The following is a 25,474-nucleotide window of genomic DNA, read 5'->3' on the forward strand; positions in this document are numbered from 1 at the left end:
CGGTTTACACTTTTAAATTTAGTTGAACCATGACTTGATTGTTATATCTTAAATACATTTAAAATTGGTATTGCCCTAATCAAATTATCTCACTGATTAAATGAATAGTTGTTATTTTTAAAGGTCTCGGGTGCAAGCATCAGCAACTACAATAGGGTGATTGAACATTCATTGTTAAATAATTGAGAGTATTTAGAATAAATACTACTTTGTAATCACCTTAGCTTAATAAAAAAAAATAGTGTTTGTATGCAATATTTATGGGTAGTTTAATTATAAACTTTGAGCTTGCAAAATTTTAGAACAATTGCTTAGTTGACCATCATTCTAAATTTGTTCATAAATTTTAAAATGTTATGTATCAGTTCCTAAACAATTACTTTCATTTTAAATCAGTCCATAAATTAAAAAAAATCTATATTCATCCCCAAATTATCAGTATCAATCCATTTTGATTATATTAATATGTCGTTATGTCGTTAATTCTACTAATTTTTGAAAGTCATGAAAAATTAAATATGTGACCTTCTAGAAGATTTAAATTAATCCATAAATTTTAAATATTAGAGCTAATGAAACGTTAACAAAATGAGAAATGGAATAACTAAGTACCAACAGTTATATTTACCCAAAACTTACTTAAGGTTTGCTTTGCCCTGCAGCTATATATACGCGAAGCTGGAACCAGACTGATACTCTTCGTGCCATACTAATTCCAGCAGTCTTCCCTTTGAAGACTCTCAAACAAGTTCTTATTATTCCGTTTCTTCGTTTTCAATCTCCCAAATTCTGGATTTTTCATATTTTTTTCCGGATCAATTATGCAAGAAACCAACCATGTTTGTGGATTCAACAATGGTACAAATATTGGGTCTTTCCTATCAGAGCTCATATTATCAGGAGGTTCAAACACCATAGATTCAATCTTCTCTATTTGTGCCCCGTCACTGGCCATCTCCGCCGCCGCCAACTCTGTTAACGAGCCATTAGGCTCTTCAGTCTATCACCGCCAGAGAGATAACCATCAAAGATTCTGCCACCAAAACCATGAATCAACGAACCAATACTCGAGTCCTCAAAAGAAGAAGCTTTACAGAGGCGAACGGCAGAGACAGTGGGGCAAATGGGTGGCGGAAATCAGACTCCCACGGAAAAGAAAACGAGTGTGGCTAGGCACTTACGAAACAGCCGAAACCGCCGCTTTGGCATATGGCCGAGCAGCTTATAGGCTTAGAGGGGAATACGCAAGGTTGAATTTCCAGAATCTAAATGATCCAATCAAGTTTGGGTTCGTAGATTTTTCTCAGTTGAATGATTTGAGGAACGCAGTGGATGCTAAGATTGAATCCATTCGTCAGAAGATGAAAACGGAAAGAGCTAAGAAGAAAGCCAAGAAGGGTACCTTCGACGATCGTGCCGCGTGTTCGTCGTTGTCGCCTTTTAGCGACGGTTTAAGCAACGGGTTGGTGTCGGACGGTGGGTTTCGGAGAGATGAGAATTCACCGGCCTTTGTTTCGAACGATTATCCGACGATGAAGGTAGATGAACCACGACTCGAGGATGATTTGCTCGCTAAAATGCCGTCTTTTGATGCTGACTTGTTATGGGATTTTCTTGCTAATTAAGATTACAACATTTACACTCATGTTTTCTGTAATGAAATTTGTTTCAGCATATATAGCTGCTACATTTGAAAGAGTAAATGGCTACATGTTTTATTTTATTTGATAAACTAGTTATTTAGTCACCTGTTTATTATAATGCTTTTATTTTATCTTATAAATTTTAGGGTAAACTACACGGGAGACCACCAAACTATGGTCATTAATCAATCTTACCACCGAATTATTTTTTATCTCAATTCGACCATCAAACTTTTTAATTGATTCAATCAGATCACTTTTCGTTAAAAAAATAACGGCACGTCCGATGTGGCTGTTTTAAACTAACGACGATGGTTTTATATTATTATTAATGCCACCTGAGAAGACACATGGGTTTTTTTCACACAACCCATTAGGCTCCTTCCACCTTCCACCATCCTCGCCGATACCTTTGTTCCTTCCACTGCTTCCTCGGTGGTGTAATGTGTCGCAATCTTCGTTTGTTCATCCATCTCCGTCGCCTGCTGAGCAGCTCGACGAACAGTATTCGTCGTTTGTCCACCCTTTTCCGCCGCATACTGAGCGCTTTGACGAGCGGTTTCCCTTGCTTGTTAACCCTTATCTTTGGTATACTCGGCTACGATGTTAAGCGCTTGGGCGGCCAATTCCTTTGCCTTGTTATACCGTTCTTCGGCAGCTCGTAAAGTCTCCATCGAATTCTGCTGAGCTGTTCCTCTTAGCTTATATATATCTTCTAAAGATAGATGTTATCGTTTCTCGCCACCCTCTTCTTTATCGATGTTCCTCAGTTCGTCGGCCGTTTCCATGCTATGCCTTGTCTCTTTATCGCTCTCACGTTTGCCCATAGACTTCATTGAAGCATCTGCACTCTGCTCACGTTTGGCCTTGGACTCCGTTGAAGCACATCTCTCTTGTCTATTTCCACCGATCTTCTCGTGTTTGAAGCCCTGAGACTCCATTGAAGAACCTCTGATTTGTTGTCCAAGCCCACCGCTCACTTCGAATTCCCCTATGGCGTAATTAGGCTCTCTCGCCCTCTCTTCACCATGTTTTCCTCTTCCAGTTCCGACGCCATCTCCCTTTTGGTGGTAGTACACGTTATTGTCTAAACTTAGAGACATTGTCTTTCTTTCGTGGTTTCTATATTGATGTGTATCCATTGTTGCACCACCCAGAAAAGTCCTCTAGTTTTGGGGCTGAAACGCCGATTGGGGCTTGAAATATAAGGAGAAAAAGTTGTGGAGAAGATGGAGATATGTGCTTGAAATTATCTCTTCTTCTTCCTTTACTCTTTGAGTGCCATTTGTTTATTTATTTTTCTTATGTTTTAATTGACGTGGCGTGGTGCATGTCCAACCTAGAAACAATACGCTTATTGAGCAGCCACGTCGGACGTGCCGTTATTTTTTTAACGGAAAGTGGTCTCATTGAATCAATTAAAAAGTTTGATGGTCGAATTGAGACAAAAAATAATTCGGTGGCAAGATTGATTAATGACCATAGTTTGGTGGTCTCCTGTGTAGTTTACCCTAAATTTTAACTACATTTTAAAAAATACATATATTTAATATTAAGTTTTTGTTTTGATTACCTATAATTAGATTTGCTCGAATGATGGTTGTTCATACACCTACTCTCAAGTTGGCGATAATTTTTTATTAGTTCAAGTATGTTTAAAATTCCCTCAAACAATTAATAATGACTTCGAATCTCAGATTTTTAAGAAATAACACACTGAGATCACTTAATAAATTCAATTTAATGATAACTTTTTAAAGAAAATTATTGATAGTTAAATTCGAATAAAGCACAAAATTAATTTATTTCTTTAACACAATTAATTGATTTTAGTAAAAAACTGTATTCGAATAAAACATAAAATTTAAATTTGAGTATAAAATACACACTATCTTTAACACAAATATAATTTAAACCAAATTAAATTAAATTAAATAATTTCAAACATTTTAAACTCTAACTTCAAATTAAAACTCGAATTTAATTTCAATCCTCATATCTCAAATTCTGGGCTAAAGAATCGGCCCAATAATTCGAAGACCCAAAGCAAAGCAAAAAAGTCTCTAAGAACGCAGCCGTTTTGACTTTAGCCACGTCCGTCCAAAATCCTTTTAACCTTATCTAAATTCAGCCTGCGGCAAATTCCAAAACCCCAGTCGCGGTAATCACCATTAAGAAAGAGTACGGATAAACAACAATACCAGCAAACTGGACCTTCCGCTACTGGACCTGACCGACGTCGTTTCGTTTCGGATCTTTCCGGGAGTCTCCTATAACATTACCCGAACCCGCTAAATCCTCCCCCTCTTTCCCACCGTCAGCTTTTGTTTCCTCCGCCGCTCTTTTTCCCCGGGCTAGGGTTCTGCATGGTGACCAATGATTATATCGCCATGAACGGGAACGCGTTTAGTAAGATAGAAGAAAAGTTCATCCAGAAGCTCCATAAACACGACGTTAAAGAAAATCAGTGCAGTTCCTCGCTCGTTAAACACGTCAAAGCTCCGGTTCATCTTGAATGTTTGTTTTTCTTTTATATCGTTTGGGTAATATTTGTTTCTTTTGATAGAATCGATTGGATTCTTGTTTCGTGTTAGATCCGTACATAGATCTAGATGGTAGGAGCTTTTTTTTGCGTAGTCCGTTGATTTTCCTTTATTTTTCATTGCATGTTGAGTGAACATACAGGAGATTGAAATTAAGTAGGGGTTGATTAGAAAATGAAGTTATCACTGGAAATTTTTTGTGAATCAATTGAAGTCGTGGACAATCTACGTTTACGCATTTAAACACGAACTTTGATTGGGGATTTATTAGTAGAATCTACTCTCTAAAATTGTTGTTTTCTTGTATGGTGAATTTCGAAGTTTTTGCTATGTTTGAATGGATATGGATCAGAAGATTTTCGTTAATTTTTCGCTTCACTCAAGTATGGAAATGATAACTTACCCAATCTAAATGTTTTGCAGTCACTAATAAAATTACTTTGTAGTTAGTTTCCGGTTTTAGTTTGCATCATAGTTGTAAAAAGCGCGCCTCCTGAGGCAGAGGCTCACTGAGTGGGGGCCTTTTCAACACTGAAGCGAGGAGCGTAGCCTAGGCGCACCGTGGTGCAGCGAGGCGCGAGGCTCAGTCGAGGCACAATTGAGGCGCAATGTTGGTGGATCTGGTGGGAAAAACGCAAACTTTGCCACCACCCCCGACTTCACGCTCCCCATTAACAACAACGCAAGGAGAGAAAACAAATAAAGCCCAGTTTCTTTTCTTTTTTCAGATATGAAATTTGACAAGACATGCAATGAACAACATGGGGAGCAAGGAGTCGTATTGTGATGTTTGGTTCCTCGAAGGGTTTCTGGGCAAATTTTCTGTTTACTGGGACGATGGAAAGGCAAAAATTGAAATAAATGTTAAGAATTCTATCAAAAAAAAATAAAGGTTAAGAATCAAAGGAAATCATGCAAGGCTAAATTGGCTCCGATCTAAGCGGCTGAGCGGAAGTGCTGTTGGAGAGGAGAAGATGCCTATCTAAACTATTCAGAGGTAATAAGCTTTAAACCTTCAAGAAGATGATCTCGCTTCCATTTTTTCATTGTCGGATATACAATACCTAGTTTTGGATTTTCTAATTGTCCATCTTAACCTTCACCAATTATAATAAATTCTAAATATAACTTAAATTAGTTGAATTTATCTTAATTTTAATGGAATAAAAGCTTTAATGCTATATATATATTCTAGCAATTAAAAGTGGAAGGGTGTTTTTGACTTTTAATTACTCAAGTTTGAATGCTCCCTTTATCCAAAACAATGGGTAGTTCCTGAAATCTAGTGCTCTTAGGATATAATCCTGTAAATAACACAAAGTTAAAAGATTACATATTAAAGAGAAAAAGGAATTTGTAAATTTGGACGGCTGAGATTCGGTCAAAGGCATGTGGGATCCTTTGGAAAGGAGAGAAGATCTCAGTGGTACAAAAAACGGAAGTCTGAATCCGACATTTTTTCTTCTTCTTTACTCTGTTGAGTTCAGTTTAAGCCTATGTTTTTGTAACGAATGTCTTCCACCTTTGACCATTTTTTACTACAGTTTTTTTTACCGTTTGGTGCTCATCTCCATACCATTTTCCCTAATTTTACTGTACCAAACTTATCAAGTATTAGGGGTTTTAATAATTATTTGGGATGAACTTGAATAAAATTCTAGGGTGAATATTATTAATGAAATAAATAATTATTATAAAATAATTTGAATTTCAAGATGAATACCTGCTTATCTTAGATAACACTTGCGTCCATCATTGATTTTAACAATAAAATTAGAATAATTTTATCAAAAAATAAAAAATTGGATACTCTAATATGAAAATGAAGAATATTTATTGTAAAGTCATTCAATTATTTAAGTTGATTATAATGGATGTTGGAAGAAAATTGGTGACATTGGGAGAGACTAAACTAAATGAGTTGGCTGCCTTTAAGGCTTTATGAAAGAATGGATGATGGAATGGAAGGGACAGAGACATAGACAGTGGTCCTAGGATGCCCTCTCCAAGCTCGAAAGGAAAGGAAAAAGCTAGATCACACCTTGTAGATGAAGATGATGAAGTTGTTATGCTAGAGGAGAGTGACACTGAAGAAGAAGACATTGGGGATTGTGAGACGGATGAGGAGGAAGATGATGACATACTACTTGAAAATGATGATGAGGATGAGTTTAATGTTTGATGATGATTATCAATGACTTTATTTGATGTTTTGTTTATGCATGTTGGATGTTTTTGTTAAACTTAGTACTTGATTATGCTTGTTGATAGCTTTTATGACGTTAGGTTGGTATTTTGAGTTTGAGAATGAACTCTATTGAAGTCTAATATTGGGTATCTATGATATTTGAGTTTGATTGCATTAATATATACATGTATTACAATTTTTTGGATATCATGCACCTTTCATGCGCCTCGCGCCTCAAGGCTCCAGCCTCAAGGCTCCAGGACACTTTGCGCCTCGATGCGCCTTGAGCCTTTGATAACTTTGGTTTGCATTGTTTGAAGGCAAATTTGGTGTGTTTCCTTCGTTAATGAGTTATTATTGGTTTTCGATCAATCAGGTTTGGTCTTTGGTGAGGAGATTTGATCAACCGCAGAAGTATAAGCCATTTGTTAGTAAGTGTGTTCTACAGGGTGATCTTCAGATTGGAAGTGTTAGAGAAGTCAATGTTAAATCAGGTTTGCCTGCCACAACTAGCAAGGAAAGGTTGGAGTATCTAGACGACGATGAGCATATTTTGAGCATGAAGATTGTTGGAGGTGACCACAGGTTGAAGGTATGAGTTCTCCATTTATTTGAATTAGTTAAACAGCACATGCGTAACATATGGGATGCATAAATTACCTGAAACTGAAAATGTAACAAGGTTTTGCATATGGTAATTGATGTCTGAATATGCTAGCTTCTGTTGCCAGTCATTGAGCTAAGATAGGATCCTTTTTTATGTTTATAGAAGTCGTGTTTGGAGTTCTGAAACTAGAAGGATATATATCACACATTTTTATTTGCGAAATCTGTCTACTGAATTTGGTTAGTGGCATGAATGAGCTTCTTTCCTGCATTGTGTCTGGGGCAATTTGTATGCCTTATGTGGCCTTATCCTCCATCCGATTACTATTGTTTCTTGTGCTACTGGTGCATTTGATCTGGAGCTCCAATTTGGTTTATTGGCATTTTTTCCTGTAATGGTCCAATGAATGTGGTATAATAGAATTTTTTTAGTTTATGCACATGGTGGGAAAGCAGTGTTGTTTATCATGTTGTTGAAGATGTATTAGTTTTTAGTTCTGAGATATATTATCATGTATCCTTTTATTTCTAATATTTGAATTTCCGTGAATGCTATTGTACCAATTCTGCATTGACCTCTTTTTGGGGTCAAAATTTTGAACTTCATTATGTCCTAAACTTTTGTCACAGTCTAACTTGCTGAAACTGCAAAATTCTCCTTATTTATGAACTGGCAGAACTACTCATCCATTGTTACAGTGCATCCCGAGGTCATTGATGGCAGACCAGGAACATTGGTCATTGAGTCATTTGTAGTGGATGTACCAGAAGGGAACACCAAGGATGAAACATGCTACTTTGTCGAGGCACTGATCAAGTGCAAACTCAAGTCATTGGCTGATGTTTCAGAGCTCTTGGCTGTTCAGGATCAAACCGAGCCGATCGAAAGAATGTGAAAAACACGGGTCCCCGTTAGCACCATCAAGGTAATTGTTGTGGGTGTCAAGTGAGACACTCTTGTTATTAGAAGCTGGGTAGGCAGTTTGGGGTTTCCTGCTAGCAGCGTGAACTTCTATTTCCTTATTTTTTTATGCTGCCTGCTTCTTTTGATTAGAACAATGATCTTTAGGTGTATTGTGTTGATAGTAGCTGACAATTAAAACTCATCCGCAGCCTACGGATTTACTAAATGAAGAAATGAATAAAAAATTTCTCTGTGGTGTTTCTCTATGTTGAATAATGGGGGGGGGGGTGAATTGGTATTTGTTTGTAAATATCTAGGCAGGATTGACACACTTCATGTTCATATCTTTAGTTTTGCTTGTTCCAGTTGTAGAAAGACCCATTCGATGCTTGGTCTGGTAGATTTAATTTTATGCATGTTGGTAATTTGGTAGTTGTAATGTATATGCATGCATGTCTCTAACGGGAGAGAGATAATGCTTGATGTAGGTGTGTTGTAATTAAGGTGTGGGCACCCCGAGGGAAATGTTACGGTGGACCATTGAATGCAAGGCAGGCTCCAATTGAAGGGACCGTTCTCCAATAAATTGACGAATGGTGTATTTCATGGGAAAATTAAATTATCCTTTCACGGATTATTTAATTGAATGGTTAGGAGTTCAATGTTTTTTAAATTTCAGATTCAATTCTTATAGATATAAAAACAGCACAATTGGATGGATGTTTCCTTAGAGATTACATGTTTGAGCATCAACGTCAACATAGTTGTTTGAGAGTTTATTATCAAATGGTTTAGAATCTTTAAACATATATTATCTTATAATTATATCATTTTAATAAAAAAATACTATTAGAGTGAGTTAAACTGTTACAAAATAACTATTATATTTATCAAATTTTTACTTATTATAATATTGTAATGGCTATTTTATAATAGTTTGCTAAATTTAATAATATTTTATCTTTTGTAAAATTTGTGATTAAAATGATCATTTAAATATAATTTAATGACTTTTAGAGTATTGTACTAAAAAAATGAATTTATCAGGTTCAGATTCGATTTTATATAGAATTTGAGTGAGTGGAGAACCATTAGGCAAATAACTAACACTAGAAATTGAGGATCTCCCAAAAGTAAAAGTAACGCTACCATCAAAATCCTCGTTTGTTATCTATTGGCCCATTTTATATATTGTTAAAGCTGTGGAGGCCACACAAAATATTGGATAAACTACTCAAATAGTCATTAAGTTATAAGATTGGTTTTATTTCGACCACCAAACTAAAAAAATGTTCAACCAAGCTATTCAACTATTAAAATATTATCAATCAATTCACCAACCGTTAATAGTTAACGAAATCACTAATGTCAACAAAAGGACTAAATGTATAGTTATACAAAAAAATTTAATTGTTGCATCAATAATTCTATCAATTGTTGGTGACTTGATTGATAGTATTTTAATAGTTGAGTGGCCAAACTGGAACTATTTTAATTTGATGATCAAAATAAAATTGACCCTATAATTTAATGACTATGAGTAGCTCACCCTAAAATATTAGTAAATAAAGAAGGTTATGATTTATCAAAGATTTATCAAAAATAAAAAGTAGGTAACAACAAAAATTATGGTTTTCAAAACCGGACTGGTTAGCGAACCGATTATACTATCGGTTCATTGGTTCAACCGGTCGAATCAGTCATACCGGTCGTAAGAATCGGACGACGTCATAATTATTAAAAAAATTAAATAAAAATACCAAAAACATTTAATAAAAAATAAAAAAATTAGGTTGAACCAGTTCACGGTCAGGTCCGATTCAAGCGGTTCAAAGCCGGTTTAAACAGTTTGTTGCGGTTCACTAGAACCGATTCAACCGGGATAGAATGGACCGGATCAAACAACGATTCCCGATTAAATCGACCGATCCGATCCGATTTTCAAAACACTACAAAAACATGCAAGTCCAAACATTGATGGCTTTGTGGAAGTTTGTGCTGCCCATCACATGCCTTATCCTTATTATTATAATTTTTAATTTGATATTTTAATGTAATTGTATTAATTAAATAGTATTCATTAATTAAATTTATTTAATGTAGGAGATTTTAGTAAATTTAGATTACAGTTTAACGATATAAAAATTACATCGTGAAGAGAACTTATAATTATCTTCATACAAAAATTATCAATTTAATAAGATAATATTTATGTATCGTAATTTTTTTATATTGACCATATATTAATTATATTTTTATTTAAAACTATCTCATAAGTTTTATGATAAATAATAACTAAATAATTTAATTATATTATATTTTAAAATAAATTATTATTACATTATTAAAAATGATCTTTAAAACAATTAAAATTTATTAATATATTTCAACGTACATGACCAATTGACTCTTAAATCAACTTATTGTGATTTATTTTTCCATACAAGTGTGTATGGCTTATAAATCAAGCTCTTTCTTTATCTTTATTGGACCTTGAATATTCAATCATTGGTTAATTTAAATATGAATATCACATATTCAATATAAGAGTGACTATTTATTTATTATATTAACATTCAAATTTTAAATATTATTTAAAAATTTCACCATGTCATTTAGTTAAACTAACTGATACTTAATATTATATTACTTCAATTACTCACTTTAAGATATATCTAACATAAATAAATATTAAAATTAAATTAAATGTATTTAGACGTTTAATATTTTTTTAACATAAGCAGTTAATTTTATTAAATGAAAAAATTCAAAATTATAGTGGATGTTTATAATTATAATTTTAAACTAAATACATAATTAAAATATTTTTTATAACTATTAACACAAGAAATTAGTCACTTGAGATCATACAAACACTATATAAGGGGAAGATTAAAATTTCAATTAAAATACTCAAATAAAGATATATACGAATAAATCTGATTGCATAGGCAAACAAAATATAAAAAAAGATAAAAACTACTAAAAATCACTGATAAATCAAATATCAAATTCGAACGATATAAAAAATTATCCATAAACGTAACTACGGATCCTAATCTAAAAATCTAAAACAAATCATAATAATAAATAAATATCATTTTAATAACTGAGGCATCCTAAAATCCAATCGAGACAAAAATACAAGGGCAGGGAGCATTTTATAACAGAAACCATGCATCGGATACTCCATCAATTTCGTTAATTACAACAACATTCTTCTTTCTCGCTTTCAGTCTCTCTTGACTGCTATCTCTCTTGATTCTACTCTCCATTCTTCACATTCTTTCGATTCCTTACCCTAAACCCTTTTCCCATCTTTAATACTCCTCCTTCTTCACTCATTAAATTAATCATTACCCTTTGTAGTTTTCTCCTTGCACCACTATCCAGAGTCCAGATCTTCTCCCCAACAAAAAAGCTCATTTTGTTCCTTCTCTTTTGTCACTCTCCAATTCTCTAAAACTCCCTTTTTATGAACACAATGTTTCGATTTCCACCATTTGTTTCGATTTTCTTTTTTTGCTTCTTCTTTTGGTTTCACATTTCTTTTGGGCACTTGATAACCTGCTCAGGTATAGTTCCGATGAGGTACCGGAGCGATAAGGTATCGATAGCGGACTTCGGTGCCGTTGGCGACGGAAAGACGGTCAATACGAAGGCGTTCCGGGCAGCTATATTTCGGATTCAGCATCTGAGAAGGAGAGGTGGCACACTGCTTTATGTGCCTCCTGGGGTGTACTTAACGGAAAGCTTTAATCTTACTAGCCATATGACTCTTTATTTGGCTAGAGGCGCCGTTATCAGAGCCACTCAGGTAACTCAACAAACATTTTCCATTTCGTATCAATACTTGGTTATATTTTGGCTGTAGTTGTTGCTGAAAATTGTTAAGAGTTTGTGACTAAATTTAGTCTGATGAAAGTTTGTCGAATTTACTGTGATTATAGTATTTTTTTTCTCTGTTCATGGTTTTTCATTTAGAATTTGTCACGTTAATGTGTGTGTTTTTTTCTTTTTGTTTACTATTATCTTGCATTTGTGTGCTTGTTTTTGCTTGAATTGTGCATATCTTCGCATCTATGTGGGATAAATATAGACAAACATACTCGTATATGATACTTACACTAATCCTTTTATCTTATAGAAGATAATGAATTCTGGGTTTCAATTATTTATGATGTATGATATAATTGTGGGAAGATTTGGATTTTGGTTTTGCGTATAGTCTGGTAAGTCGGGAGATGTCAATTTTAGTGGGACACTTTTGGTTTGGGCTCAGCCAGGGTGGCCGTGGTCGTCTTGAAAATTTGGGGTAAAGATGTCTCTTTGAATTATGGGGTGGGTCCAAATAAAGATGGACATAAAATTTTTAATTTTAATGTTAAAGATGTGTTTAAAGAATTTTAAATAAAAATATTTATATAAATTATATAAAATTTTTGAAAATTTAAGAGGTTACTATCCCATCAGACCCTAAGACAGAGATAAAAAGAAATATATATTGAAAAAACATTACATGGTGGGTCTCCGTAGTACGGTGGCATGTGCATGCCACTGAGACCAGACAGAGATAGCTGGCAACCATTGTTGTCCAACTAGGTGCTCTATCTAGATTGATATAATCTGTCAGTATCATCTTACAGTGTTAAGATTCTTAATTAATTAATAAATTCACTCTTCTGGATTACAAGTAGTTGTAACCAATATGACTATATGAGTGGATGATGATGACGATGATGATCATGTGTTACTTGGATTCTGGACGCTTTTTTATGTATTTAGAGAGTTATTGAATATTTGTGTTATTTTATTTAAAAAATGAATAGTCCTAGTAACATAAGTTTGTTAATTCATGAATCACCGGGAACCATTTTTCCTGTTCCTTTTCTAGTACTTCAATGTGATCAATATCATGCTGAAATACAATAGCAACATAAGATTTGTTGGATGTTCTTACAGTTTTCTTCCTGTGTTACTACATCAGGACACCTGGAATTGGCCTTTGGTTGCTCCTTTGCCATCTTATGGAAGGGGAAGAGAGCGACCTGGTGGAAGATACATGAGCTTCATTCATGGAGATGGACTACAAGATGTCGTGATCACCGGTAGGTCTCGACGATAATACGGTTTATGCAAAGTTCACTTAAATCTCCATGTTTGATCTCTTTTTTTTCAACAATTTCAGGTGAGAATGGCACAATTGATGGCCAAGGAGGTGTCTGGTGGAACATGTGGAGACAGGGAAGCCTCCAATTTACAAGACCAAATCTTGTTGAGTTCATGAATTCCAGAGGCATTATCATTTCCAATGTGATTTTCAGAGATTCACCTTTCTGGAACATTCACCCCGTTTATTGCAGGTAACTTCTTTTCCAAGCATGCACTTATTGAGAAAGAATGTGTTATTTAATCATTACCTTTTGTGTTTTTCTTCTTTACAGGAATGTTGTTGTTCGATATGTTACCATCGTGGCTCCGTCTGATTCCCCGAACACTGACGGGATCGATCCTGGTAAAAAGCGAAATCTATTTTATTCATTGAATTCATCTTGTTAGTATAGGCTTGATTATGTTAAAGTTCATGCTACTGTTAGAGAACAAACTGAAACAAAAGGAATTGTTCTTCCTCGGTTCGGTTTAAGGTTCAGGTTTTTATCTAGATCGAAATATAGGTTTATGTCCCAGCATACATGAACTGTATTGATTATTGAATAGAACAACTTGAAATTTCTGAATGGTTAAGTTTGTTGCTTTCATTCATCGGTACAGATTCGAGCTCCAATGTCTGCATAGAAGACTCATTCATCTCCACTGGAGATGATCTCGTTGCTGTGAAGAGTGGATGGGATGAATACGGGATCGCTTACGGACGCCCCAGCTCTCACATTACCATCCGACGAGTAACAGGGTCATCCCCATTTGCTGGAATCGCGGTGGGAAGTGAAGCCTCCGGTGGAGTGGAGAACGTCTTGGCTGAGAACATAGTTCTTTACAACAGCGGAATCGGTGTTAACATCAAAACTAACATCGGCCGGGGAGGGTTTATAAGAAACATCACAGTAACTCAAGTGTTCATGGAGAACGTAAGAACCGGTATCAAAATCGCAGGCGACACAGGGGACCACCCTGATAACCGGTTCAACCCGAACGCTCTCCCTTATGTCAAGGGCATCACGTTGAAGAACATTTGGGGTGTGAGAGTCCAGCAAGCTGGTTCGATACAAGGCCTGAAGAACGCCCCTTTCACCGGCATCTGTCTTTCGAAGATTAACCTCCATGGCATGACTGGACCAAGATCTCCTCCATGGAAGTGCTCCGATGTAAGTGGAGCTGCTATCGAGGTAAGTCCATGGCCATGCGCCCAACTCACTAGCCCACAACAGAGTGATTCATGCGCCAGTCATATCTAGGATTCATTCATATTAGTCTTTAATTTTCATATAAAATAGTTCATGTCCTTTAAATTGATCTCCGGATCTCTGTAATCGATTGAAAACCAGAAGAAAACCAATACTCCTAAAGAGAGTTCTATATAGTGTTATTATTATACAAGCAAATCTCTTATTATTCATGCCACCTAATGGTCATGAAAACCTCAAAAACATATTGTCCTGGTCCTGGTGGTGAGGCTTCATAAGGTCTATTAGCTCGCTCGACTAATAGCTGCCACAGGGGAACTTGGCCCGTCTCATCTGGACCTGGTGAACGACGCAACGTGCAACTCCGGGTCAAAACGAGTTATTCGGTAGAACCGTGGGTGAAAATCCGAAAAATATAGAGACTTGTTTTCTAAGAAAGCGTTAAACCCAATAAACTATAATCGACGAGAATATCCATGAACCATTCCTAAGATAAAATGAACGTCAGAAAGCCCCAAATCATCTGAAGATCCAATCCGAAGCCAATTCAATCTACAACCGAGCAGATCGGAGAAAATCATCGAAAAGCCATGTATGACTGCTATCAACTCGGCCTCATCGAGTCGTATATTGTTCATCTTTCGCTGCAGAAAGAATCCTCACGAAAAGGTGTAGATGCCATGTCGGAAAAAAGAGGTCCAGGACCGTCTCTCGATACGATTTCCTCAAGACCAGGCACAAACCAGATGAACCATGCATATGGAGAGACCTATGCCAAAGACTAAGAGGATTCAACTATCAAAGTTGGGGCAACTTGATCTCTAAAGAGTCGAGTGAAGCTAACAGAGTCAGAATAGGACACCATGCGGCAAAAGAGGTGATCGATGCATCGATTAGCCTAGACGATATCATGGAATCCGACTGGAAAAGGGAAGTCCGGAGAAACCTGTGTGGATTAAGACTCCCCTCTAAGATCATCCTGTTTCTTTGGAATATTGTGTCGAACAACCTATCTTGTTACCTCGAGACGAGGAAGAGTATACGACAAGAAAACACGGCGTGTTCCCTGTGTGATCGAGAGCACGACGGTAGTACTCTGGATCACCTCTTCATCTCATGCGACTTTGCAAGAACAGTGTGGTTCGGGTCAGACATCAGCTTGAGAGTCTCCGATCTCCCCCTCAAGAATGTTCGGATCCTGATACATTCAGTCATTGTTCAAAACACTCGGACCGCCGAAGATGAACGCGACTTCCCATGCAACATCGCGAGCATATTGTGGTGCATATGGCGCCAAAGGATGGAGGTATGCTTGAGCAGAGAAGTGGCAGACCCCACGGCGACTATCCATCATGCTAAAGAGTTAGCAAGACACTGGTTAAGTCTTTCTAATAAAAAATTAAGTCTTTCTAATTTTACTCGGTTGATTTTTTTTTTTCTGAACCAAAATAGTTTCTTGATATCAAAACCATATTATTATCTTTATGGTTAGCTGACTTGCTTTCAGGTCTGCTTTTCAATTTCATAGATTATCTACTAAGCTATGCTGACATTGCACAAGCAATCGGTTACAGAAGAACATGAAAATGAACGTTCATGGGAACATAAAGTCCTTCAAAATCACGAATTATTTCAAATTAGGACTAGATTGCTAAAATATATAAATTTTGGGATTAAAACTATTTTTATGCCAGACTATATTATTATTCCGTCTATTTTTTATAAGTCTGAAGTGAATAAAATGTAATATCTGTTTGAAGGACTCTCAACCATTTGACAATGAACGTTATACACCCTTGCAGACGTCGTGCTCTAACATGAAACCTCAAGGGATAATAACAATGTATTAACCAATGAAATCACTTGGTTCATTCTATTCCGTCTATTATTTAGCGACAAACAATCTATTTATAATAGTTTTAATCAAATGATTAAATTGTAAAAAAAAATGGTTGTCCCTCGTTCCTATATGTAATGGGGTAAGGGGGAGGTAAGATAGTAGGCTGTCCCCAACACTAGGTTGAGAGCAGCTTCCGTCGCAGACCTCCAAATTATGAAATGCCCTCCATGGGACTCGATCTCAAATGATTAAATTGTAAGTTTTAGTAAAAGAAAGTGATTAGTTTATAACGGAAACAATAGTTGGGTGGCCTAAGGGTATATTTTACGCATATATCAATCACAAATATAATAATAAAACAGACAAAAAGGAGGGTCGATTTTAAAAAAAATCAATATGATCCTTATATTTTTTTCCACTTAAAGTGATTCTCAAACTTAGAAAAAAAATTTAATGTGGCCTTTTGACCAACAATTTTTGTCGTTTACCATTATGGTACTGACGTGACACTTAACATTACTGACATACTGTCCACAATGGTTGGTGGTGCGAATGATGATGTGACAATTGATCTAAATTGATTTTTTTATCGAATTTGAGGGTTAAATTGTTTTTTTAATTCAAGGATTTACTTGATTTTTTAGAAAAAATTATTTTAAATTTAAACTATATAAATATATAAAAAAATATTAAAATATTAAAAATAAAAATTATATTACTAATATATATATATATTAACTAGAGTGGTTGAAAATGTTATTTTTAAATGATTTATTCAATTTAGAGATAAATTTAAATGTGAATTTATTTTATCTAGCGGCATAAATATATTTTTATGTATTTATGTTCGTACATGTCAATTTTAATTTGAGTATTATTATATTTTTATTTATAGAGACAAATTTTTTATTTCTTGAAAAATTTAAAAAATAAATATTATGGATAATAAAAAAATCTCAAACACGTGGAGTCCATATTTAGTGAATTTATTTTCCTCTATCATGTTATATTTACTAGAATACTCTTCTTAATTTTAATAGTTTTTAATTATATATTTTATGATAACTTGTGCATACATTTTAATTTTATAACTTTTAAATATTATTTTTTAATTATATATTTTATGATATAGTGATTTTTAAATTTTATTTCACTAATTTTTTTATAAAATTGAATTAAATGAATTTTTTTATAAAATTTCAATGAAATTGAATTAGAAAGACATTTGAAGTTTAAGATAATTAGAGGTAAATATACAAAAAAAAAATTGTGTAGGATGGACTAATTTATGTTTATATAAATAAAAGTAAGTTAAATTCGAGATAAAAATAATAGATATTTTTAATATTTGGTAAATTTAAAATTTATTTTTGATATTTAATTTTTTAATATTTTTTATTATAAATTATTTTTATTTTTTTCTTAAAAATCAAATAAGCCCATAAATTAAAAAAAAACAATTTGCTCCATTAATTCGACTAAAAAATCAATTTAGTCAATCTATCACATCATCAGTTATGACATCAATCACGTCAATATTGTAATAGTTAACAATAAAAATCGTTAATTAAAGAATCATATTAAATCTATTTTCTAAGTTTAAAGATTTTGAATGTAAAAGGATACGACAATCACATTGACTTTCTTTTTTTAAATACGAGTGCTTCACGTATTTTTTTTGTCAAAAAAATTGAATTTATCATGGCATGACGACTACGACGATGATGATAATGATAGTATTTGGATGATGGATGGATTAAATCGAAGAATGTATGAATGGATGCAATGGAAGAATTGGAACCTGTACTGTCAAACAAAGCTAATGAAAACCCCATCCACGTGACTTACAGCTTTCTGTGTCTGCCAATCAAATTCTAACATATATACGTGTCTTCATGATGCATCATAAAGAACCTCAAAAGAATAGGTCCCCCTCCTTTCCATCTGATGAGCTGACACGTGGATAAAATAATAGGTGGGCCCTCCACTTGTTCTTTCCTACCACGCACGTAATGTTCCCACGTGCACTGCCGTTTAGCCCTCTTGGAGGTACGTACCTTCCACCATTTTACCGGCAGACAAGATATTTTTGCTGCCCTTAATTTATTTATTTTTTTAGGGAAAAAAACTTAAATCTTATGAGATCAAATTAGACCCAAACTTATGGATTCGAATAAAATATTCTCATGTCTAAGTAAAATATATTAAAAGAGGTGAAATGCATCTCTGGCTTTAAAGCTGATTGTTAATGGAGGTTAGAAGAACGATTAGAATGTAAGCAAACGTTAAATGGGGTAGGTTTAATGTTCCTGTTTGTGGGCATCAACATTATACATCGGAAATGTTGCCGTGATCTGCTAAGGTCAATGAACGCATTAATTAATCTATTCAAATATTTAAGTCTCGGTATAGCTATACATATATAGCTCAGATTTCAGAATTAGGGTTCCTTTTGACTTCCTCCTCACACTCCTCCTGCATAACTTTTTAAACTCATATATTATATATTTGCATATAATATTAATTTAAATTAAATAAATTATATATATGTGTGCCTATATAACTGTTCATATATAAATTGACCAACCCAAACTTGTAGAAAATAAAACAATAAACAAAATAAAATGAGAAGCACAGAAACTGAGTTGTACTTTGTTTCATGAACTACGATCCAGAGTACCAGCGACTTCGAGCTGATCGGTGAGTTTCATTAATATATCATCACTTGTTCTTCTTAATTTCTGTATATGCAACTTTCTTCTCCGTGTTTATTTTCTTTGTTGTTCTTCGATAGAACTGAGAAAGGAGCGTACGAGCTTGATCTATATCTGAGTAAGAAGCACGACCAGCTTCTGGCAAGCACTCTTCAAGCTGGCACTTACAAGAGGACCTTGTCTTTGGTCATTGTTGATGGTTTTGCAGTCGAAATCACTGAAACTCAGGTGATCTCATCTCTATAATCTTGTCATTCATATTCATGTGCGAGGATGTAGCCTCTGGATCCTTTTGATTTATGGATTTTTTGTTGAATGAAAGCAGGCCAATGTGCTTAGATCTGCAAATGGGGTGAGAGTTGTGGAGAAGAATCAAGAGCTTGTTTAGTGCATTAATGCACAAAAGCTTCAAGTTTGTTCAACAGTTGTACATGTAGGTTTAAGCTTTCTTGGTTCAATTAAGAAAGGGTCTAAGAGATAAGGCTCTGGCCATTTCAATGGAGATTTAAGTATGATTAACGATTCAATGTTTTAATCAGAAGAGATAATTAAACCGTAAAAATACCATCAGCATCAACAAATGTAACCCAATCACCAGCCAAAGGTAATAAAAAGGGACACAAATGAAAGATGGCTAGATTCCTTTCTATCCTTTTAAATCTGTGTTGGGGCTAATTTGGCTGGTGAAGATGGGACAACTGATTTGAAACAATTCACTACACTTTATCCAGTTAAGGTTATGAAGTGCAGCAGCACGACAAAAGACCATACTTGAAACGGTTCTAGCTTTGTGGATGCAGTGTCTGCATTTGTGGGTCATTCCTTCACATGCAACACATGGTTTGGAACAGAATTCTCATGTGTCCTTTCTCTGATACCATAGCATGATTTTCATTATATGGAACCTGTAAAAAAACCAAGTTTTGAGATTACTAAAAGCATATATGGGTTATGTATTGTTAAAACCTCGAACATGAATAGTAAAACGAACAAACACGAAGAATGTTGAATGTTATCCACTATCGTCCCATGGCTTCAGTTTAAGCCTGGAAGAAAACTAGGCGAATTCAGAAGGCACTTTTTTTATTCACTCTCTCCAAAGACTTCGGGCATTGATGGGGCAGTGTCCTCTAGCATTACTGGAAGTCTTTGAGGGAGAGTGAGGTGTTGCGGAAGACGGCAATCGGATAGAGTAAAATCGCAACTGATAACTTAGAAAAATAAAAATGAAGATAAAAGGAGACACAAAATTTACGTGAAAAAACCCTAAATAAAATAGGATAAAAACCACGGGCAACGGTAGAAGAATTTACTATGAGAAAATAGGAATTACAACTTCTCTCGATCTACCAAGGAGAAAACAATGATAATTCTCTCTTGATAAAAAGGAGAAAACAACTCTCAAGAAACTCTCTAAATTCTCTCTAGTATTGGAAGAAAGCTAGAATGCTTTGGGATGGTTTTGAAGCTAAATGAGGTAGGGTATTTATAGTTGAAGCCTTAAGGACTAATCTTGTAAATACCCTAAATTGCAATGACTAAATTTTTCATTTACCCATTACATAAATTCAAAATTTGGTGGCCAAATTTTGACCACATTTGCCGTCCAATTATACTGCCATTTTCAATGCACCGAAAGTGCAAAGACTTTCAACAATCTCTCACTTGAAGATTTGATTTGGAACAATCATATCTTCACACAATTCTTTCTACCTTGTACCTTTATGTTGCTTACGTCTCTGACAGACCACAGGAGGATCGACACCAGGTAAATTTATCAGCGTTGATCGCCTTCGTCATGAAGTCTGCTATATTGTCTTTGGTATGGATCTTCTGCATATATATCGTCCTTTCTTCCACCTTTTCACGAATGAAATGGTACTGAACTCGTATGTGCTTTGTCCTTGAATGAAATGCTGGATTCCTTGCTAGATGCAAGGCGCTTTGACTGTCACAAAACAGAGAGACATACTCTTGATTGTGCCCAAGCTCCTCCAATAGCATCTTCAACCAGATTGCTTCTTTACTGCTTGTGTAGCTGCTACATATTCTGCTTCTGTTGTGGAAGTCCACAACTGACTGCAATTTTGAAACCCAGCTTACAGCTCACTAGCAACTTTAAACACATATCCTGTAGTAGATTTGTTTTTTCCAAATCTCCTGCATAGTCAGAATCTACATACCATTGATTAGTAAATTTGATCCTCCGTAACATAATGCAATATTTGAGGTCCCTTTGATGTATCTCAGGATCCTCTTTACTGTATTCCAATGCTCTTTGCCTGGATTCGCCATGTACCGACTAACCACTCCCACTGCTTGTGCAATGTCTGGTCTTGTGCATATCATAGCGAACATTAAACTTCCCACTGCTGATGCATACGGTACTCGAGACATCTCCATCCTCTCTTTTTCACTGCTAGGACTCATACTGGAGGATAATTTGAAGTTAATAGGAAGAGGGGTAGAAATTGACTTACAATCTTGCATGTGAATCGTGACAAGATCTTCTTCAAGTAATTCTTTTGTGAAAGCAAATCTTCCTATTATTTCTGTCTCGGTGAATTTGCATCCCTAGAATCTTGTTTGCTGATCCCAAGTCCTTCATTTCAAATTCCCTAGCCAGTTGTGCCTTAAATTCTTCAATATGATCTTTGTTGGGTCCTGCAACCAACATGTCATCCACATACAAAAGCAATATAACAAAATCGTTATCACCAGACCTCTTGAAACAAGCACAAGGGTCTGCATTAAGTCTGTTGTATCCAAGGCACATAATGAAGGAATCAAATCTCTTATACCAACACCTCGGCGTCTGCTTTAGACCGTACAGAGATTTGTTCAACCTGCAAACCAAGTTCTTCTTTTCTTTTTCTTCAAAACCTTCAGGCTGGAGCATGTAAATCTCTTCTTCAAGATTTCCATGAAGAAAAGCTGTTTTAACATCTAGCTGCTCTAGATGTAAGTTCAATGTAGCACACATTGCCAAAACTACTCGAACTGTTGTTAGTCGAACCACAAGAGAAAATATTTCATTAAATCAATACCTTCTTTTTGAGCATATCCTTTGACCACCAGTCTTGCACGATACCTCTCAACTTGATCGTCACCATTTCGCTTGATTTTGAAGACCCATTTGTTACCAATTGGCTTCCTTCCTTGTGGTAGTGGCACAAGGTCTCATGTATTATTTTTATGAAGGGCTTCGATTTCTTCTTGCATCGACATCATCCACAGTGAAGCAACTGAGCTGTTTATTGCCTCATGGTATGTTGATGGCTCACCGTCCTCTGTTAAAAGGCAATATGCAATATTACCTTCTATAATATAATCTGAGTACCAATTGGGGTCTTCACACACGATCTGATTGACGAGTTGTTGGACCTTCAGAACTATCTGGTTCTTGTTCATCATGTGCTGGTTCTGCTTCAGAATAATCTCCTTGTTTAACCTCATTTTCCACATGTATCTGTGTAGTCTCTGACTTTTCAGCGCTATCATCATCTTCTTTTCTTTGTAGTTTATCTTCTACAAAGATAACATCCCTGCTTATGATCACTTTGCGGGCAGTGGGATCCCATAAGCGATACCCCTTTACACCATCAGCATACCCCAAGAATTTGCATTTCTTGGATTTTGGATCTAGCTTTGAAATTTCTTGGGAGTTGTACATCACGTACAAAATACTTCCAAATACATGGAGGTTTAAATAATCAGCTGGTTTACCAGTCCACATCTCCATTGGTGTCTTCAGCTCTATTGCAGTTGATGGAGCTCGATTCACCAAATAACAAGCGGTATTGACTACTTCTGCCCAGAATGATTTTTCTAAGCCTGCATCCCTCAACATTGCTCTTGTTCTTTCTAACAAGGTTCTGTTCATCCGCTCTGCCACTCCATTTTGTTGAGGAGTGTTCGCCACTGTGAACTGTCTTTTGATGCCTTCTTTCCTGCAAAAGTCATCAAATTCTTCGCTTGTGTATTCTCCTCCATTATCTGTTCTGAAACACTTGATCTTATTTCCAAATCAAGTTCCACCCACGCTTTGAAGTTTTTGAAAGTTGAAAACACATATGACTTCTTCTTAATAGGGTACACCCAGCATCTCCTAGAGTAGTCATCAATAAATAAGACAAAGTATTTTGCTCCGCCTAGGGATGTAACTGGTGCTTGCATACGTCAGAGTGAACCAATTCTAGAACACTTTTGCCTCTAGAATTTGACGTGTTGAATTTCAACCGGTGCTGCTTACTTGTTATGCAATGTCACACAAGGTAAGTGATACCTTTGTTAAGCCTGGAAGTAGGTTTTGCTCCACAAGTACTTTCATTCCTTGTTCTGACATGTGTCCAAGTTTCTGATGTCATAGAATTGTAGAATTTGAACTACATGAGGCAACAGAGGCTTCTACTTCTAGCAAAGTCTCTTCCTTCAGCATGTACAAGTTTGCAGCTATCTTTTCGCCTTTCAGCACCATAAGCGCTCCACGGAACACCTTCATGATTATTTTCCGTGTTTCAATCTTGCTTGCATTATTATCCAACAATCCGTAGGATAATAAATTTTTCTTCAGGCCTTTCACGTGCCGCACATCTCGAACAACTTTAATTGTTCCATCATACATCTTCAATTTGATGGTTCCCACGCCAATGATCTCTAAGGCATGATCATTGCAACTATACACAGATCCTCCTGAGACAGGTTCATACTGATGGAACCATTCTCTTCTTGAGGTCATGTGATATGTTGCTCCTGAATCAATGAGCCATATATCTGCAAATCTTTTTCTGCCTTCCACGGTGGTTGACACTTCACAGCATAGAGCATCTCCATCATCTGAAGTGTTTGCGGTATTGCCTTGTGGATTGGAGTTTTTATTTAGACTCCAACAATCCTTCTTCAAGTGACCCTTCTTTCCACAGTTGTAGCACTTTAAATTCTTCTTTCTTATCGACTTCAATCTACCATGTTTGTGACTGCTGCTTTGGCAACGTTCTGTTGATCTCCCTCTCATCGTTGTCATCGTTGTTAACGCTTTTGCTTGTTGCAGATTTACTTGTCTGTCATCTTTGTTCTCACACCGATTTTCTTCTTGTAGAACAGCAGTTGCAACGTTATCGAAGACTAGACTGGTGACATTACTGTTTGTCAAGTTGATGATGAGTTGATCATACGAATCCGGTAGACTTTGAAGTAGAAGTTTAGCACGTTCTTGTTCTCCTATTTTACAGCTTAAAGATGTAAGCTGAGAAAATAAAGTGTTCAGTGTATTTAAGTGCTCCGTCACTGAAGTAGATTCTGGCATACGGAGAGTGTACAATTTTCTCTTAAGGAAAATTTTATTGTGCAGCGATGTGGCCTCGTACAGTTTGGTGAGATGATCCCCATATCTCCTTAGCTGTCTTTTTCTCCTCGATGCTTGACAATACTTTATCTGCTAATGCTAGATGAAAGTTTGCCATAGCATTCCCGTCCATTTCGATCCATTTGTTGTCATCTGTGAAATCTACCGGCCTTTCACTGATAGCTGCTAAACAACCGTCTTTCCTCAGGATGACCTTCATCTTCAATTTCCACAATGAGAAATTTCTCCCATTGAATTTTTCAATATCAAATTTCGTTGTCATAGCTTCTTTTACGGATAGCTCCCACTATTTCACTACGTGAATAGTTCTCTGGAACCTTCAAATAATGGGTAATACCTTCTTACTTTCTTATGTTGGATGATCCACCTTTTGGTGGCAACCACAAAGACAATAAGCAGATATTACACACTCAAATCTGGCTCGGATACCAATTGTTGCGGAAGACGGCTATCGGATAGAGCAAAATCGCAACTGATAATTTGAGAAAATAAAAATGAAGATAAAATGAGACACAAAATTTACGTGGAAAACCCCTGAATAAAATAGGGTAAAAACCACGGGCAACGGTAGAAGAATTTCACTATGAGAAAATAGGAATTACAACTTCTCTCGATCTACCAAGGAGAAAACAATGATAATTCTCTCTTGATAAAAAGGAGAAAACAACTCTCAAGAAACTCTCTAAATTCTCTCTAGTATTGGAAGAAAACTAGAATGTTTTGAGATGGTTTTGAAGCTAAATGAAGTAGGATATTTATAGTTGAAGCCTTAAGGACTAATCTTGTAAATACCCTAAATTGTAATGACTAAATTTGTTATTTACCCATTACATAAATTCAAAATTTGGTGGCCAAATTTTGACCACATTTGCCGTCCAATTATACTGCCATTTTCAATGCACCGAAAGTGCAAAGACTTTCAACATGAGGAACCAGCACCTTGTAAGATTCAATCCCAATTGATTTGTTTGGTTGATTCACCTTGGAGAGAATTGGCTATAAGAAAAAAGTCATCTTTAATCTCTATGATAAATCTCACGTGGACCACAGGATTTGATGTTCTTTACAATTATGGTTTGTGAGTGGTAATAAACCAATCAAAATTTGAATGGTTTTTAGAGCTTATCTTAGCTTGAAATCATTAAAAAATGGACAGGAACACATGGGGAATTTGTCCCTTAAGAACCATGCAGGGCATTAAGATAAAAAAAAGAATAAATTTTAGTTGCTTAGGCATCTATTTACCATTATCCATGCATGAACGTGATTGTTTATCTTTAATATTGTAAACGCTAAGATTAAATTCTCC

The 25,474-nt window shown here is 35.6% G+C and overlaps 4 protein-coding genes across 4 annotated transcripts; all 4 read left to right on the top strand.

The window, feature by feature from the left end:
- Positions 1-793: 793 nt before the first annotated feature.
- On the top strand, positions 794-1,713 carry LOC120135757 (ethylene-responsive transcription factor ERF061-like). Its single transcript, XM_039151969.1, has one exon. The coding sequence runs from the start codon at positions 822-824 to the stop codon at positions 1,623-1,625; it is 804 nt and encodes a 267-aa protein (XP_039007900.1). The 5' UTR covers positions 794-821; the 3' UTR covers positions 1,626-1,713.
- A 2,106-nt stretch (positions 1,714-3,819) lies between these two features.
- On the top strand, positions 3,820-8,469 carry LOC120135792 (abscisic acid receptor PYL8-like). Its single transcript, XM_039151994.1, has 4 exons — positions 3,820-4,180; positions 6,751-6,966; positions 7,658-7,906; positions 8,373-8,469. The coding sequence occupies exons 1-3, from the start codon at positions 4,010-4,012 to the stop codon at positions 7,874-7,876; spliced, it is 606 nt and encodes a 201-aa protein (XP_039007925.1). The 5' UTR covers positions 3,820-4,009; the 3' UTR covers positions 7,877-7,906; positions 8,373-8,469.
- Positions 8,470-11,164: 2,695 nt separating this feature from the next.
- LOC120135790 (probable polygalacturonase) lies at positions 11,165-14,452 on the top strand. Its single transcript, XM_039151993.1, has 5 exons — positions 11,165-11,701; positions 12,872-12,992; positions 13,073-13,247; positions 13,329-13,399; positions 13,657-14,452. The coding sequence occupies exons 1-5, from the start codon at positions 11,360-11,362 to the stop codon at positions 14,295-14,297; spliced, it is 1,350 nt and encodes a 449-aa protein (XP_039007924.1). The 5' UTR covers positions 11,165-11,359; the 3' UTR covers positions 14,298-14,452.
- A 4,228-nt stretch (positions 14,453-18,680) lies between these two features.
- LOC120135776 (subtilisin-like protease SBT2.5) lies at positions 18,681-19,236 on the top strand. The gene is made up of 3 exons (XM_039151981.1): positions 18,681-18,786; positions 18,881-19,028; positions 19,126-19,236. The coding sequence occupies exons 1-3, from the start codon at positions 18,746-18,748 to the stop codon at positions 19,186-19,188; spliced, it is 252 nt and encodes an 83-aa protein (XP_039007912.1). The 5' UTR covers positions 18,681-18,745; the 3' UTR covers positions 19,189-19,236.
- The last annotated feature ends 6,238 nt before the right edge of the window (positions 19,237-25,474 follow it).

The sequence above is a fragment of the Hibiscus syriacus genome, unplaced genomic scaffold, assembly GCF_006381635.1.
Source record: "Hibiscus syriacus cultivar Baekdansim isolate YM2019G1 unplaced genomic scaffold, ASM638163v2 tig00110616_pilon, whole genome shotgun sequence".
NCBI lineage: Eukaryota > Viridiplantae > Streptophyta > Magnoliopsida > Malvales > Malvaceae > Hibiscus > Hibiscus syriacus.

Coding starts and splice junctions, on each gene's coding strand:
- LOC120135776 (XM_039151981.1), top strand. CDS start 18,746: ATGAACTACGATCCAGAGTACCAGCGACTTCGAGCTGATCG. Junction 18,787..18,880: donor CAGCGACTTCGAGCTGATCG/GTGAGTTTCATT, acceptor GTTCTTCGATAG/AACTGAGAAAGGAGCGTACG. Junction 19,029..19,125: donor TCGAAATCACTGAAACTCAG/GTGATCTCATCT, acceptor GAATGAAAGCAG/GCCAATGTGCTTAGATCTGC.
- LOC120135792 (XM_039151994.1), top strand. CDS start 4,010: ATGGTGACCAATGATTATATCGCCATGAACGGGAACGCGTTTAGTAAG. Junction 4,181..6,750: donor GTTTGTTTTTCTTTTATATC/GTTTGGGTAATA, acceptor TCGATCAATCAG/GTTTGGTCTTTGGTGAGGAG. Junction 6,967..7,657: donor GAGGTGACCACAGGTTGAAG/GTATGAGTTCTC, acceptor ATGAACTGGCAG/AACTACTCATCCATTGTTAC.
- LOC120135757 (XM_039151969.1), top strand. CDS start 822: ATGCAAGAAACCAACCATGTTTGTGGATTCAACAATGGTACAAATATT.
- LOC120135790 (XM_039151993.1), top strand. CDS start 11,360: ATGAACACAATGTTTCGATTTCCACCATTTGTTTCGATTTTCTTTTTT. Junction 13,248..13,328: donor ATTCACCCCGTTTATTGCAG/GTAACTTCTTTT, acceptor TCTTCTTTACAG/GAATGTTGTTGTTCGATATG. Junction 13,400..13,656: donor CACTGACGGGATCGATCCTG/GTAAAAAGCGAA, acceptor TCATCGGTACAG/ATTCGAGCTCCAATGTCTGC.